This window comes from Lampetra planeri, chromosome 8 (genome assembly GCF_965212315.1).
Source record: "Lampetra planeri chromosome 8, kcLamPlan1.2.h2, whole genome shotgun sequence".
Classification (NCBI taxonomy): Eukaryota; Metazoa; Chordata; class Hyperoartia; order Petromyzontiformes; family Petromyzontidae; genus Lampetra; species Lampetra planeri.
The window spans coordinates 883,278-899,697 of record NC_136114.1 but is presented as its reverse complement, the minus strand read 5'-3'; the positions used below and the strand labels follow the sequence as shown (position 1 = coordinate 899,697).

Here is a 16,420-nt window from a genome sequence, read left to right as displayed (position 1 = left end):
AGCTGCATATGATATCGCTTGAAAGTGCAACATGTTCAGTGTATGTCAAATAATATGTTGATATTGCAAATTGTCACTCTTGGGAAAGCATCGTAATCCAATACATTGGCACGATGGCTCAATGGAAGTTACAAATGTAACTTAACATTTTCACATGAAAAAAACCTCTTGACTCAAGACACAAACATGATAGGTGCTCAGTTGTGTTTATAATGGAGCAACAATATGATTTAGTCACATGCTGTATTATCTATTTTTCAATGCACTCTTGCAGACGTGCATTAACTCAAGGGTATACATCTCATACACAAGTATGCGGAATTAACATGTGTGGCGAGGTGCGATGGCGCGATAACGTTCGATAATATTCTTGGTTCGAATGCCGCTTTGGCCACTAAACCCAGACGTGCACCATTTAAAGGCACAAGCACCAAGTGCGAAACTATGCTGGAATTCAGTGCAGCTACAAACAGTGCTCATGGCCCATTGCTAAAGATCACTCACGGCTTGTTCACATGAACCCCTGCCCCCTCCTGGGAAGCAGTCCAAACACTGGCATGAGAACCTTGCTGTAAAAACATCTGGACATCAGAACAATTATTCGGGATGAGAGCCGCCAGGATTGCCACCGTGGGAGGCACGGCTCCCATTCTGGAAATGGCAAATATAGCACTGGGGCTGCTGGTGGGCTATTCTTGTTTCTCACTGAAGTTAGCCACAGGTACGGCAAGACAGACGTTCCCCGCACCACGCTCGTCTTGTTGTGCGCGTTGCCGGCAACCACAAACGTTGGGTTTCTGGGATTCGTTTCTCTCGTGACAGTTTTGCAGAAAAGTTAAGTTTTCTTGCTCGGCCTTGCGCCAGTGTGTGTGTGGGTTTGTGTGTGTGTGCATCAGTGCGTGCGTCTGGGTGTGTGCATCAGTGTGTGAGTCTCTTCCGCTGTGTTCTGCTCAGGCTCTTGCACGGAAACAATCCTGGCGAGTGAGGTTCGACTTCTGGTTCTGATGCACATTTGCCACGCATGGTCGTTATCCGAACCTGTCCTGGGCCTTCCATGGGCTCACTTTGTGTGGTCAACATTAGAATTGGGAAAGGAAAAGTGGTCACCAAGAGTTGTTCTCCAACAGCACTAGTCCCAAACATTCAGTGAGTTCGTAAGTTTTAATTTATGGACGTATTTACTCATATTACGAATATGGACCCCCACCCCCTCCACCCTACTTCACCAACCTGTACTGACCAGCGTGGTGAAGTATGGTTGAGTAACTCCTATTTACTGACATGGCCTGGGGAGGAAATTCGTCCGGTGGTGGAGTGACAGCAGGCTGTAAAATAATGTTTGTGTAGCCATGTTAAAGAATGCGCACTGCGTGTCAGACGGTTTCAGATGACAGACTTTTAAGTAGGATTATGTTGCTATAATTGTAATATTTGTGTACGGTCTATTATTAATAATTTATATTCATCATTGTGGGCCATTGCAAGATGTTTTCCATATACACTTCACATTTTTGCTATTTTTAACCACAATTTGAATGTCTACACATGTGAGAATTTGCAAAATAGTATGTCCGTCTTCTCGTTTACAAATAAGGATACTTCGGTGCACATCTCTGCATGAAGCTTAATATATTTAGTTTCGTCCATCAGTCAAATAGAAATTCCAGACCAATTATTATCGGGCAACATTTCGACCCTTCTGTGTCTCATCAGCCTGTTTCTGTAGAAGAGCTACCAACTGTTGTGGTCTTAAAAGAAAACATTAAAGACCCACTTTTATGATCCATCGTTCACATTGCTATGTTTTTACCCTGTAATGTATTGCATCTTAATTGATCTTTGCATTTAATGTTTTTGTTATCTAGTTGCTGTATGTTTATCGACTTGGTATCGCTAATTTATTAAGCGTATTTGTCGTATTTGTGAAGCGCCTTGGACAATTTATTGCGAATAGCGCAATACCAAATTAATATCGTTCAATCGATCAGCAGTCAGGCGTATTAAACGATTGTTTCAGTTTTTTTTGCCAGACGTTATTGGCAAGATAACTCTGTATATACAATGAAGCCTTAGTCAACACAAAAAGTAATGATGTGCGCTAACCCGAGTGACAGCTTACAATGAACTCTTAAAAGTCCACACTTTACAGGAACATTTGTTCAGAAAGTATGCACTGCCTTAAAACATTACCCATGTCCACAATGTACAGTTTACTTTGGCGTTTGTGCTATAATACCTCCGCCGACTGAAGCGCAATCAGATAAGCATCTTATCTGCCGCAGGTCAATCACAAGCACATTTTGGCGTGTACCGGTTACTTGTGCGATGGAAATTACCAGGGTGATTGATGCGCTTTGTGTAGTTTTTTTAAAAGCAATTTAGATTGTGCTGAAATGTTGTCAGCAGTTGAGCATTTGCTGCTATGTAGTCAACTCTATGGCAGTGCCGTGTTCCTTCATACCTGCTGTGCCACATCCTCGTTTGGGTTGCCACCTGTGCGGGTTTGACCCGGCACAGTCTGGGAATTGGCGTCTGTGTTCGGGTGGCAGGGATTGATTTTACCAAGATCTGGTACCGGTATTGCTGTGTTGAACTTGATCACAGTCTACTGCCCAATCTTAATCGACCACGGCGGCCTGAGAAATACGTCTGAACAGGTGGCGACTCTAAGCCACCCACTCACTCACCCACTCATTATTCATTTGTTAAGTCAATTCGTATCTCACCCACTCACCTACTCACTCGCTCACTCACACGCTCACTCACTCATTTGCCAAGTAACTCACCCACTCATTCATTCACTCACTCAGTCATTCATTTGTCAAATCACTTAGTAAATCACCCACTCACTCACTCAACCACACAACATGGTTGTCATCTGTCGGTGAATTGGCGTCTGTGTTCGGGTGGCAGGAATTGATTTGTACCGAGATCTGGTAGTCATATGGTTATCGCAGGATACTGCACATGGTTGATAGTCCAAGGCTGACTTTCAGAACATGGCCGGGTTTGATCTCCGATGGGAATGGTGGCGACCTCGGTGGGTCCGCGTGCTGCGTAGCCCGGACACTGCCACGTGTCAAAGTGTGGTTGCTCGCAAACTAGGACTTGTGTGGACCAAAATCCACATTGCGATGGTAGTGTGGCCGTGTCTCCACAGGGATGCCACGCCTGAGTGCTGACACAGGATCATAGACGATACTGTTTTCCCCATCTAGTTATTATTCTATTCTTATTTAGAATAATGACATGAAACCATTGATGTTCCAATATACCACTGTGGATGCACATGCTCGATAAGCATGCGTGTAAGTGTACACGTGCATTCAACCATTATGAGTGTCCACAACCATAATAACGTGTTAATCTTGGAAATTCACTCCTTTCTAAATACATGTAGACAACCGTATGATGATATTATGATCACAATACTTGATACTTTATTCCTCTGGTGCTTGACTGATTACCTCCACCAGTCTGAGTCGAGTCTATTGCATGAATCACTTTGCTTATTGGTGACAAAATAAATAGGCATACATTACCCATACTTCACATAAATGTATAGTAACAAAATATATTTAAGGCATATATTTACTGCTTTTAGTGTTTAGTTTGTTTTCCTTCCCCCCACCTCCGATTAGCATGGTTGGCTACGTACGGTGCGAAAGAAGTTCAACATATACATACACACGGCCTTCTGGGATCGCGTAATTTCAGCAGCATTGGTTCAGCACGAGCAAACTCTGGACCGGTTTCGACATTCAGTGTCCCATCAGCAGTGAGACTCGATAGAACGAACGTTGGTGTACTGCCAGATGTTAATTTGTGGACAGTCTCCTAGTTGATATGTGGGGTGTAATCCTAGCAGTTTGCATAACAAAACCACGTAAACAGTACAGTACATTTACATTTTATTTGTGACACATTTTAAGTGCCCATTCTCATGGGTGTGTCTGCTGAAATGTTCCTATTATTACGACATTAATTTTGGTCTTCTCAACAGCCATTCGTGCTTCCCAGGTGCTGCTTGTAAGAGGGATGCTGTGCATCCCAACGAGCCCTGAACAGACTGTAAGAAAGGATGTCATTATTTCCAAAAAAATTGACCTTTTACGAATTCTGCAACACTGGCTATTTACTGAGTACGCACATGACGTGTTTACAATCATATTCCAATATTGTCATGCTCAACTGAAAGAGGACAGTTTGTGCTCGTTTTGAACATCACGCCATCCTTATTTAACCAAAAGCAGTAATTAATGATCAGAACTGGCAATGCTACCAGTTAATACGCACAATCTTTATGCCGAGGCAGCTATAAATACTCTCAGCAAATTGAAAAGACTGCTTTTGGAATGTATGCTTTTTTGAGCCTCGATTAAATATAGAACATTAATAGTACTCTCTATTGCATTATTCTGTTGGATATCACGCAGGCCCCTGTGATGTTTAATGGCCATTTGGGAATTTGTACAAAATTGTTGAGGGATTTATTTTGCATTTTACAATGCTAGCTTAGTTTTAAAACCAATTTTCCAATGTACGATCGATGCCTTGACCTCTCAGAGATATTGCACACCCAATTCACGATCTTGCTGTTGGAACGCCGTGCTCTTTTGCTGACATTGTACGAGTGTCATCAGACGTCTGCCCTTGCTCAGGGATGCGATTGACAAACGGGACGCAGAATATATACGCAGCTCAGTGGCACCAGTGGAGGTAAAGAAAAACGTGGAAAGAAAAAGCACACCCACAGATGCGAGTAACAACATCATCACGAACAATACAAAAGCATGCAAGCAGCAATAAGGAGCTGATGATTGATGAATTTGGTTAAGCCCGAAGAAAGGGAGGTGGAATCACCATGCAAGACAAAGACAGGCCCGTACAACTTGTGGAGGAGTTGTATGCAGATTTGGATATGAAAAAAATTATCATGGACCCCAGGAAAACGAATCGGTGTTCGGGTTAGGAGGAGCGTGTTCCAGATGGCACACGTGAAGAGATAACCGCTGCCCTTGGCAGTATCATGAAAGGGACATCTCCCGGATCAGATGGAATAACTGTGGACATCTGTCAAGTCAAAATAGCAGACCTATCTGTATCTATGTATGTTGAACTTCTTTTGCACCGTACATAGCCAACTGCTAATCTGGTGTGGTGGAAGGACAAGAAACTTAAAACAAAAACTGTTCTATCTCCTAAATCTTTAAATGTAAATAAATACCTCAAATCATTGTTTTATTTAATACGTAAGGAACAACTTACTTGAGGGATTACAGATCCGTGAGCCTTCTACCACAACTATATAACCGGTTTGCAAAGCGCTTCAACGTTATCAACTTTACTCAACCCACTGCTGAATTAAGGCCTGCCCAAGCTGTCATCGTTTCTCATGTTCCTGCGATCCATCAAGCAGCTGCACGTCACGCGATTGCATTGCTCTGTTGTCGTAGTGGACACCCTGCCAGGCGTACGTTATCCACGCTTTGGCTGCCACTCTGTCATGAACTCTTAATTGCCCGGCCGTCATTCTCTCCAGTGATGCGCCCTGCGCAATCGTGCTTACTTTTCTTCACGGCCAAAGTCGTGTCTTTCGACCACGCGATGCTCGCTACGTCTCTCAGTGTAAATCTAAGAATGCACGTCTCCACGCTTCTTCGCGTCCTTTGCAGCCGTTGTTTAATCTTCCTTGTCAACGTCCATGTTTCCGATCTATGAAGCAGGTAACACATGGCTAGCTTGATTTTCTGTGACAACGCTCGTAACGTCATGATTAATCGCGATCCGAATTCTAGTTTGCCAGAAATGCATTCTGTGCGCGCGCTCAGATTGCTTACAATGTGGTTCCTCGCTGTGGCTCTTATGAAAGCTGACAATTCTCCAACGAGGAGCTGGAAAGGCGTTTAGGTCTGCATTTCGTTGAAACAAAAGCTGTACAGTCTTATAATTAACGTGAGAATAATTCACGGCGTTCATCGGCACCGATAATGAGGAGCACACGTGCTTCGGCGCGCTATTTTATTCATGGTTATGGGAGGCTGTGAAAGATCAAAAGAACTTGCATTTAATCATCTACCTTTTGTAACATTAATGTTATGGTAAAGCATGTTTAATCAGTGGCATTGTATTTTAGTCACTGTTGTCTGACACGGGGTCAGATACAGTAGAACTGCAGCCATTTGATGAAATATTCCAGTTCTCCATTCGTGCTGCTCTATGTTTCCCGTGCGTTTTGTGAATCTATACCCACTGTGTCGGATAACATAACAGCCAACACCCTACCTATATGTCTGTCTATATGTCTTTGGTTCTGTGTTTTATCTCTCTCTCAAATTTAGCATTCTCAGGAAGAACGTAATCAACCAGGTAGGGTCTATACCCACTGTCAGGCTTCCCCTTCAGTGCATTTACTCAGTTCAGTCAGAACCCGGTGGGAATTATCCGCTTGTTTTAAAGTGACTGAAGGTTTTTATCTCTTGTGAAACGTGTGTACGATGTGGCGTTTCCCTGCTCTTAGGGCTGTGTCGACCACCTGCCTCTCGCGGTGCCATCACTCAGCACAACGTGGCCAAGTCGCTATTCGGTCGAGTTAATCTTCGGAAACTTAAGGAAAGTCAGTGGTGGCATGGAACAAAATCATTCAGCCTCGCCTGAAGCTACCACATGGCTTTAAAAGATGGAAATGGATTTTTAAGTTGCCATTCACTGGGCCTTGCATGAGAAGAAAACAAACAAGACGAAGGTTTGGTGTCGAGATTGTCGCCAAGAACGAGTCCTTTTTTTATTTTTAATAGTGTTACTGTGGCAATTGTAGTGGCCTCCAGTGGCCCCACCTGTCACCTAAATGTCATATGAAATGGAAGCAGCCGACTGTTGTGGCACACAATCATGCGTCGTGAGTGTCCCGACTCAGATGTTAATCGATGGATCGATGCTTCGCTGCGTCCCGGGGTTCCCCTACGCCGGATCCCAGCGGTGCTGGGTCGGCACTCTGACCTCAAGGCCACCCGGTCACCACGAGTGTAGGTTCCTTGTGACGATCTGCAGCGGGTACTCCAACTCAATCGATGGCAAAGATCAGGTTCTCGTGGCAGAAGGCGATAGCAAAATGCGAGTGCCATTGGTGGCATGTGTAGTAATATTTTTAGAGTGGAAAAGTAGACGGTGCTTCACTTTGTCCAAAGTGGGCACACTACAAGGCTATGTGGCGTCAGTGGCATACTGACAGGAGGTTGTGGGATGTATTTTTTTAGTTGTCTTGTGTAGGCTCAAGCATCTGGCATCGCTGCTAAGAGGCTTTGCTGCCCAGATCTCCCTTCCGTGACATCGTGTCTTTCTGCTCATTGTCGGGAATTCTGCCACTTCTTTTATCTCCCGCCGATGGAAGTCACCAGAACCAACATGGCCACCGGTGACAATGCTCGCATTATCAAAAATTGCATCCACTCTCGCTCCCGCATCACATGGCTATTCCTGTGCTTCTTCGACTTATTCTGTGAATAATCGGCCATTCTCTCTCCGACGTGACTGCAGTTTCTCTGTCGCGCAGTCGGCTGACCAAGGTGCATCTGTGTTCGCTGGATTCCATTCATTGTCACATTATTTACAACTCATTGTCACATTATTTACAACTCTTTCTGCATTCTGCATGGGCTATAGGAGAAAATGCAAATGTGATATTTGTTTTTATAGGCGTCGTAGACGCGATTATAATAACGCCAGTGTCTTAAAAGCACGCGGATGTGTGTGCATGACTCGATGGCGACATCCACAGTGAGAGGCCAGACAGCTTCCACAAAGTATTATTTTGTCATTGCAATGATGATGCTCCTCCCGATAGTATCAATTTTATTCCAGGACACTGCGGGGTAATTGACTGCCCACGTTAACCTCTTGCTTCACGAGGAGAGGGAGGTTACATTTGACTTTAAAATACATCCACGCAGAAATGCACATTAAGCTTTTCATGAATAATGTTGCAGCATAGCAATCGGCGTCGATCTGTTTGTGAAATGCGAATGCGTCGTACGTGGGTAAAGTGAGTTTGAACTTTGCAGATTGTGAAATAGGCCACAGAATGCCAAGTGTCCCAAAAGGAACTGCGGCATCTTAGGAGAATCACATTTATATTGTTGACGAAATTCACATCAATGAGCCATTCACGTAATTTAATTATGACCAGGTTGGAGGCTATTGTCTTTTTGTGAACGTGTGTGCACGCGTCATTGCGTGTGTGCTGCGTGCTGTGTGTCAATCAACACCCTGGACACTCTTGGAATTGAGATGTTCCGTGGCAAGTGACGGAAGGCCGCTGAAGGGAAGTGTATCAGGTTACGATGGGGGCACAGGGAGGCACCGATTTACAAAAGATGGTGTCTTGGATGCCACCTCGATATGCACGTGCAAAAGTGGCGTCTCAGATTTCTGTGATCACACCCACATCTCAATGTGTTCTTCTTGGTGTAAAAGTCAGCAGCTGAGAATCTCGCTCTACTCTGATCACAGTCACAGCTTGCTCAGCGTCCCCTCTTGTTCTCTGCATCTGTGTCTCCTGCGCGTTGACTTCTGTGTGCATCGACCGGAATACATTTTTCAACGCCGCCGTTGAGCCAGCGGTAACTACGGAGCGATTATCTCTAGACTTGCAGCGCTTCAGTTTAACAGGCACTGGAATGAAACCAGGAGGTTGTTACCTTCAAGATAACAAACTTGAGTTTTGAGTGGTGCCCTAATGATGATGACAACAATAAACCCGTTTACTTTTTGAGCAAGAATTAAATGACACAAATTGTCATGTCATTAGAATACAATTTTTACTTCAAATTGTCATGTATACTATCATATATATGCACAGCAGTAAATACAGCTTATACCAAAGTGCTTGTACTGGACAGAAATAATTCAGCTAAGCTGTTCAAGTCATTACAGTGCTGTGACAAATTATCTAGAGAAAGGCATATAAATATATATTTGCTTAAACCATAAAAAATAACCTGAAAATTCTTGAACCCTTTGGAATTGATCAGTCTGGATCCCATTCATGCAGTGTGACACTTGGCAATTTACTGTTCTTCCAGTAAGGTAAATTCACTTGTTGTGAAGTTTAACTAATGCACCAGAACAGCCTGGAATTATCTGCGGCTGGAATCCACGGGGAAGGATTCGTAGGACGCGTCAGCCTCTTGGGTTTCACCTCTGTGGCCATTGCAGAATGAGGACGAGCTGTGAGGAGCATCGGAGATGCAGCTCCCTTGCCCTGAGCCCAGGATCCTCCCAATCCTTCTTAGCTTGTGTCAGTAAACGTGCTCACCAGACAAGATCACTTCATGTTTCCTTTCTCGATACGCGAGCCCCTGACCTCTGGGGCTTTCTGCGCGTCTCTGCTAATTACGGCCCGGCATTGCGGTGCCGTAGTTTCACACAGTGGACACCTTGGCTTTCAGACGATGGATTCGGCCATACGTGTTCATCATGTGCTGCGGTTTAGAAGTAACGCACCGAAGCGCGTGAGGTGAATTTTCTTCGAAGTAATATCTACACACGGGCAGTCCTGGCTGGAACTCCTCCCGAATGGGGTGGGGGGGCAGGAGAGCGTTGTGTGGGGGGCCACTAGGGCATTGACTTACCGCTAAAGTGAGTGGCCTTGGGTGGCCAAAGGGCCATTTGCATCTCCCTCACGCCAGCCCTGCCCACAAGAATGCTCTCTCTGGGTCACATTATTCTTCCCAAGGATACTTTATCACTTTTCCCACTAACCGCTAAAACTAACATTGAGTTGTGCGTGGATTGTAACTGCTGGGAAAATGCCATGTTCCTCGTCATGTTTACCTGGACACATGGGGAATAAAGAGACAAGAAAACACATTAAAGTTGTAGTTTTAGATATTTATTACGATAGATTAATTTCATTCCTTGTTGCACTTCAGTGTTTACAGATAGAATATATTTTAAAATTATAAATAAAACAATGTTGATTTACCATGTTAAACATTTAAAGTTACGAATAATTGTGCCTTTAAAATGAATCCGTATATATTTATTGCAACTTCAATCGCATTTGCTTTTGCATTCATTTGATGATCATAGCTCGTCTGTTATGTAAAAGAGTTATAGAACAAGTGTGCCCTGTGATTTCGCAGAAGTGTATTTGACATGGGGCGCCACGTACAGCGCGAAAGATATCACGCGAGTGCCACGGCTATCCAGCGTGACAACAAATGTGTTCACGGAGCTCGTCAAAACTCACACAATCTCAATTTATCCACGTTTATTTTTTTCTCCAATTTAAAAAGTGCTTGAATATTTGGAGCCGTTTACATATGTGAACGTGGACGCGGCACACTTAACAACTTTGGTAATTGTGGAAGAGGGTGTACGACACACATTCTACTCACGTAATCTGAGCAAAACATCAATTATGCATCGCAAGAGTTGTCGTGAAAGCCCATGTGCTGCTTCACACGTTTGGTGTTGCGAGACATACCGGTGGAACAAACGTGTTCACGGCTCTCATCCATGACAACATTTATGGTGCTGGTTTGTCGCCGGCCCCTTCATGTGTTGGGCCTTTAGGCCTGTGCACAACAACTGTGTTGTTAAAAAAAAAAAACACCCCCGCACGCTAAACCCATTTTGACCACCGTGCATGCCCCTCGCCAGCCCAGGCCGTCAGCGACCCTTGCAAGCCCAGCGCCATCAATGCACTGCGTCTCCCAGCAAACCCGTGGCTGGGCCCTCCCCACCGGCGACGCTCACGACGTCTCTACCGACGGTGCACTGCTAACGATGGAGAATGAGAACGAGTTATTGTTGACCGCAACGCGGGCTTGTCCATTGGCCTGACGATATTACTATGTTTTCTTAAAAAAATATTAAATAGGCCGCGTTTCACAGACAATATTACCCTTCGTAATTGCTTTTCAATTTGACCATGTAATTATCGGCCAGAATTTGTGTCGTAAGACCATCCGCCACCCGACATAGCCAAGAAAAACATTTATTTATTCTGTATACAAGCAATACCTGCATCGATTTGTATCGTTGGAGCTCACCGCCAAGCTGAAGCACGGTTCTCATAACCAAACTTGGCAAACAGCTACACGCGGTGTATGGCTTGCAACTGTGCGCCCTACATCTTCAGGATTAAATCGAGGAAGTGATGAGTTTACCAACCGAGTATTCTGTATCCCTAAGGAAAAAACCCACTAACCCTCCCTGATTTTTGATGATGTATGGTGAAGAGTATAAAATACGTTCGCCGAGAGCACAGCCAACCAAACGGTTCGACCCTCCAAACATTGGCGAATCCACTTCTTAGACACCACCTCGATTGCGGGGGAGCAGGGGGTGAAGTTGTAAACGATGAAAAACATCCGCAGGACGGCACGCTGGCGACGTGCAGAATATGCAGGGAGTGTCGTCAGTTGCGAAGGCTGAGCGCTATTTAAATAACGCGTCTCGTAAAACCGAAGTGAGAGCTTAATTAGCGAAAGGGTAAACACGTCGCTAATTGAAGTAACGCCGTGCGAGCGACGCGCCACGTGACGGCGAGCAACGCGCGCGTTGAACACGTCGGGCGTTATTATTTAACTCGTTTTAAATTATTACTTTTATTATTTTTAATCCGATTCATTTTTAAAACATGCCAAATGGGAATAAACACCCACAAGAGGCAGGGTCTACTGTAGTAATATCGCCGGTTCATAAATAATTACCTCCCCCCCCCCCCCACTTGTTTCATAGTTTTGTATTCGAATCCTCAGCCCTACATTTTTCATCTTGTGTGCATTCCTCTTCAAAGGAAGCGCTCCGACATGAGGAGTCTGAAATGTGTGCATTTAGCGCTAAGAATGGCAAGGATCATCCTCCTGCACGTAAAATATAACAACGAACGTGATGCAATAACAGCACAATGGAAACGATTGTTGACACATCTTTTTTTCCCCCATTTTGCTTTCTGTTTGAGATGTTCACAATTGTTCATAGTGACAGTGAGGAGCACTCAGGTATTTCGTTTAGAAATATAACCACAAGCGGAGTGCACATCAGGATGACTAATCACAGAATAGGAAACATTGTTGACTCAGTATGTTTGCTTTGTGATATGCCTGGTTTATTTGAATAAATCTATTAAACAGAGTCTCCGTTAAGAGATCCCTGACTGTGTGAAGACAATCCCTGGCTACATTCGGATCACCTCATAGCAGTACGCCTTTGCTATATTTTACATTCAAGACCTATACCTTGTTACAAGGAATTTCCGTGCATTGCGCTTAAAGGCTCTACCTTGTTGAAGACTGGCATGTGGGGTTTTCTTTGGGTCTTGCCGTTTGCCCTCATCATTAGTAAAGCCCACGCTGGTTTGCATATTACCCGTATTATGAGTCACCTAAAGGCCTTGCTGTGTTGTTCACTGTGCAGGTTTAGGAGATATTCAACATTTTTCACCCATTACCTGCCATTCTTCTGCCATCTATAGAAAGGGAAAAGCATGTTCAGGTCACACAGCAACGACCGGAATGGCCAGAAAGCAATGAAAGCTACTCTGCCAGTTCTATTTTTCAGCATCTAAATTGTGCATTTGTGCATACAAGAGTGCATTTGATAGTGTAACTGTCAAATAAAACCCCCCCTCAGAGCTGCTCCTGATCAAATTTAAGCTCAATCACTAATTTGTCATCATTGACTTCTTGCATAGGCCGAAGGTGACACACAAAGTCTGAACGCTGAAGAACCAAGTTGGATTCTGCAGGGGCCTTCCATGGCCCAAACTCGAGCGTTCAGCAACGCTGGCCCACGCTCTTCCATCGGCGTTCAGTATCATCCCGGAGGCCAACTATGCTCCTGCCAAGCTGATCACTCAATCACTTTTTAGAAAATGCATCTCAAGGATGTTGTTTTCTTACACATAAGCCGAACGGCCTTCTAGGACTGCATAAATTCAGCAGCATTCGTTCATGGGTTATCATCATTACAGTTTTGAATCATCGGTTTCAACACAAGCAAACTCTGGACACATTTTGACATTTGGTGTCTCATCAGCAGGGTCTGATGGAACGTGTAAAAAAATATTTTTTTATGTTTTTTATGTGGCAGAACAGACATGCGGAACGAGGCGACATATTGTCCGCTTATTTGTTTTGCCCCTTGCATCCTCCACGATGACGACGCTAACGAGCATGTTGCGTTTTTGCTCTCTTACAGATCGCTCGCCAGCAACAGCAGCTCCTGCAGCAGCAACAGAAGATCAACGTGCTGCAGCAGCAAATACAGGTGAGGGCGCGAGGGCCTCACTGCGCGAGCGACACGCGCACTCACGACCACGGCCGGTGGTCGCCATGCGCCCGGTATACGACAGCTTGCCATGCCAGCGCATCTCATAACGTCAAAAATGTGCGGCTTACCGGCACTTTCCAGAACGGTTCCTATTCCTACCCCCGCGGTGTTTCAGCTGAGGGCAAACGGCAGTGATCCAGGTCTGCTGCCGGACAAATATATTTCATAGCGGCGCTTCTGCATTCACATTCCCACCACTGGACATAGGTGCACATGTACAGCACAATAACCTCCTATCTGTCACCCAAGTGCCAGTGGGTGCATGGTTCTTCCCATGGATTATGGATCCCATGAGTTTGTGCGTTATTCGGTCGATGGATACCATTGGGTGTGCAGGAAAGTCAGGGGCCCTCGGCATTGTGCCCATGGCAAGCAACCGCGTCTGTGGAGTGATGTTGGGTGACAAGCCAGCCATCATCGCTTGAGTTGCCCAAGGCCCGCGTCTCACTCTCCGCATCTTCCTTCGTCGAGCTAGATGAAGTTGAGGTGTGCTCGCCGCTCCCTGTGGCAGTGTGGAGAAGTATTAATTGCTGAGGGCACACACAATGAAACAAAGATGGAGGATCTTCTGGGCGGGGTTGGGGGGCGACAGCCACCCCACTCACATGTGTCCGTGAGGCCAATGAGGGGAAGGAAAGATATCCTGACACCCAGCGGCTCCACGTGGCTACGTGGGAGGGAGCGCCTCGTGGCGATGCAACGTCACAACAGCAACGGATTCACTCGCTCGTGGTGGTGGTAATCCCTGCCGACTGGCAGCATTCGTCGTATAGAGGCATGGGGTACGCCCCCCCATCCACTGACCTACTTACACAAAACTATAAATTCGACTCGATTTAAGCTCAGCAAAACGTAGCTTGCTAAGTGTTACTGTGCGACCGTGGCCATCCAGAACGGACCGTACAACGTATGACGAAGCAATGCCCCGATCCAAAAATACGAAGGAGACATCGCAGTGATACACTCCTGCTGCTCCTGACGCGATTGTCTGGCTTGACCACCTGAATGGTTCAATTGTAGTTCTTGCTTTGCATCTAAATCAGCAGCCATATGAAAGAAGAAGAATTATTTTACACAATAAAGAAATGCTCAGTACGAACTGAAATGCTGTGTCCCAACATGTGTACAGTACAGCAAGTACATACACCCCAGTGACAAACACACGTGGGTTTTCTAACGTTGAAATATGTCAGTTGTCTGCAACTTTTATTTTTAATTTATATTTACGGCAGTTCCAATAACAAAGCACATTCTAAATTAGTTTGTGTACGTTGCATCTGTCTTCCAGTGCAGCCAAAAGCATGCCACTGGGAACAATGGAGGGTCTTGTTGTTCCAAGTTAAAGGGCAATTACTGAGTTGAACCTAGAAGGCACAGACATTATCACTTGCAGCACGTTCCACACACACGGACCAAGCAGCCAGACGTGCTGCCAGGTTTGAAGCCAGAGCTTATAAGGCTTTTGTCCTGGGTTTAGCAGATACTGCAGCCACCACACTCCAGTATGGTGCCATACAAGTCATTCAACTCAACATCATCATTATTTGAGGTGTCGGTATATCAAATTGACTGTTTCATCTCATCCACTCTGTGTTCAACCACCAGACTGTAGGTCAAAACAACACACCCACCACTCACTCACCACTCACCCATCACTCACCTACCACACTGCAGGTCACAACAACACACCCACCACTCACCCACCACACTGCAGGTCACAACAACACACCCACCACTCACCCACCACACTACAGGCCACAACAACACACCCACCACTCACCCACCACACTGGAGGTCACAACAACACACCCACCACTCACCCACCACACTGCAGGCCACAACAACACACCCACCACTCACCCACCACTCACCCACCACTCTCCAACCACACTGCAGGTCTCAACAACATCCCCACCACTCACCCACCACTCACCCACCACACTGCAGGTCACAACAACACACCCACCACTCACCCACCACACTGCAGGTCACAACAACACACCCACCACTCACCCACCACTCACCCACCACACTGCAGGTCACAACAACACCCCCACCACTCACCCACCACACTGCAGGCCACAACAACACACCCACCACTCACCCACCACTCACCCACCACACTGCAGGTCACAACAACACCCCCACCACTCACCCACCACACTGCAGGCCACAACAACACACCCACCACTCACCCACCACTCACCCACCACGCTGGAGGTCACAACAACACACCCACCACTCACCCACCACTCTCCAACCACACTGCAGGTCTCAACAACACCCCCACCACTCACCCACCACTCACCCACCACACTGCAGGTCACAACAACACACCCACCACTCGCCCACCACTCACCAACCACACTGCAGGTCACAACAACACACCCACCACTCACCCACCACTCACCAACCACACTGCAGGTCACAACAACACCCCCACCACTCACCTACCACTCACCCACCACACTGCAGGTCACAACAACACCCCCACCACTCACCCACCACTCACCCACCACACTGCAGGTCACAACAACACACCCACCACTCGCCCACCACTCACCAACCACACTGCAGGTCACAACAACACACCCACCACTCACCCACCACTCACCAACCACACTGCAGGTCACAACAACACCCCCACCACTCACCCACCACTCACCCACCACACTGCAGGTCACAACAACACCCCCAGCACTCACCCACCACTCACCCACCACACTGTAGGTCACAACAACACACCCACCACTCACCCACCACTCACCCACCACACTGTAGGTCACAACAACACCCCCACCCCTCACCCACCACTCACCCACCACACTGCAGGTCACCTCACTTCTCTCTGTGCTTCTTCTCTGGCACTGTTCCACTGTTTGAATTCCCTGCTCCATCATCATCTCTTTTTCCCAAAGCCCTTACTACAACAACCTCGCTCAAATCAAGAAACGTGGTACACTCCTATCTCTTACAGCGTTGTTGACTGTGCTAGTTGTTTGTTGCTGACCACTTAAACTCCTTGGGTCTTGGGGCCTATACTCAGCTGCTATCTAGAAAAAGCATAATAACTCTAATTTTA

At 46.1% G+C, this 16,420-nt stretch overlaps 1 protein-coding gene across 1 annotated transcript in view; it reads left to right on the top strand.

Annotated features, from left to right (window-relative positions):
- The window catches only part of LOC144720439 (transcription factor SOX-5-like), a 236,143-nt gene that overhangs the window by 79,671 nt on the left and 140,052 nt on the right, over positions 1-16,420 (top strand). Inside the window, exon 5 of the mRNA XM_078597241.1 lies at positions 13,207-13,275. Within this exon, the coding sequence (XP_078453367.1) occupies positions 13,207-13,275 (69 nt within the window). The remainder of the gene's footprint in view (positions 1-13,206; positions 13,276-16,420) is intronic.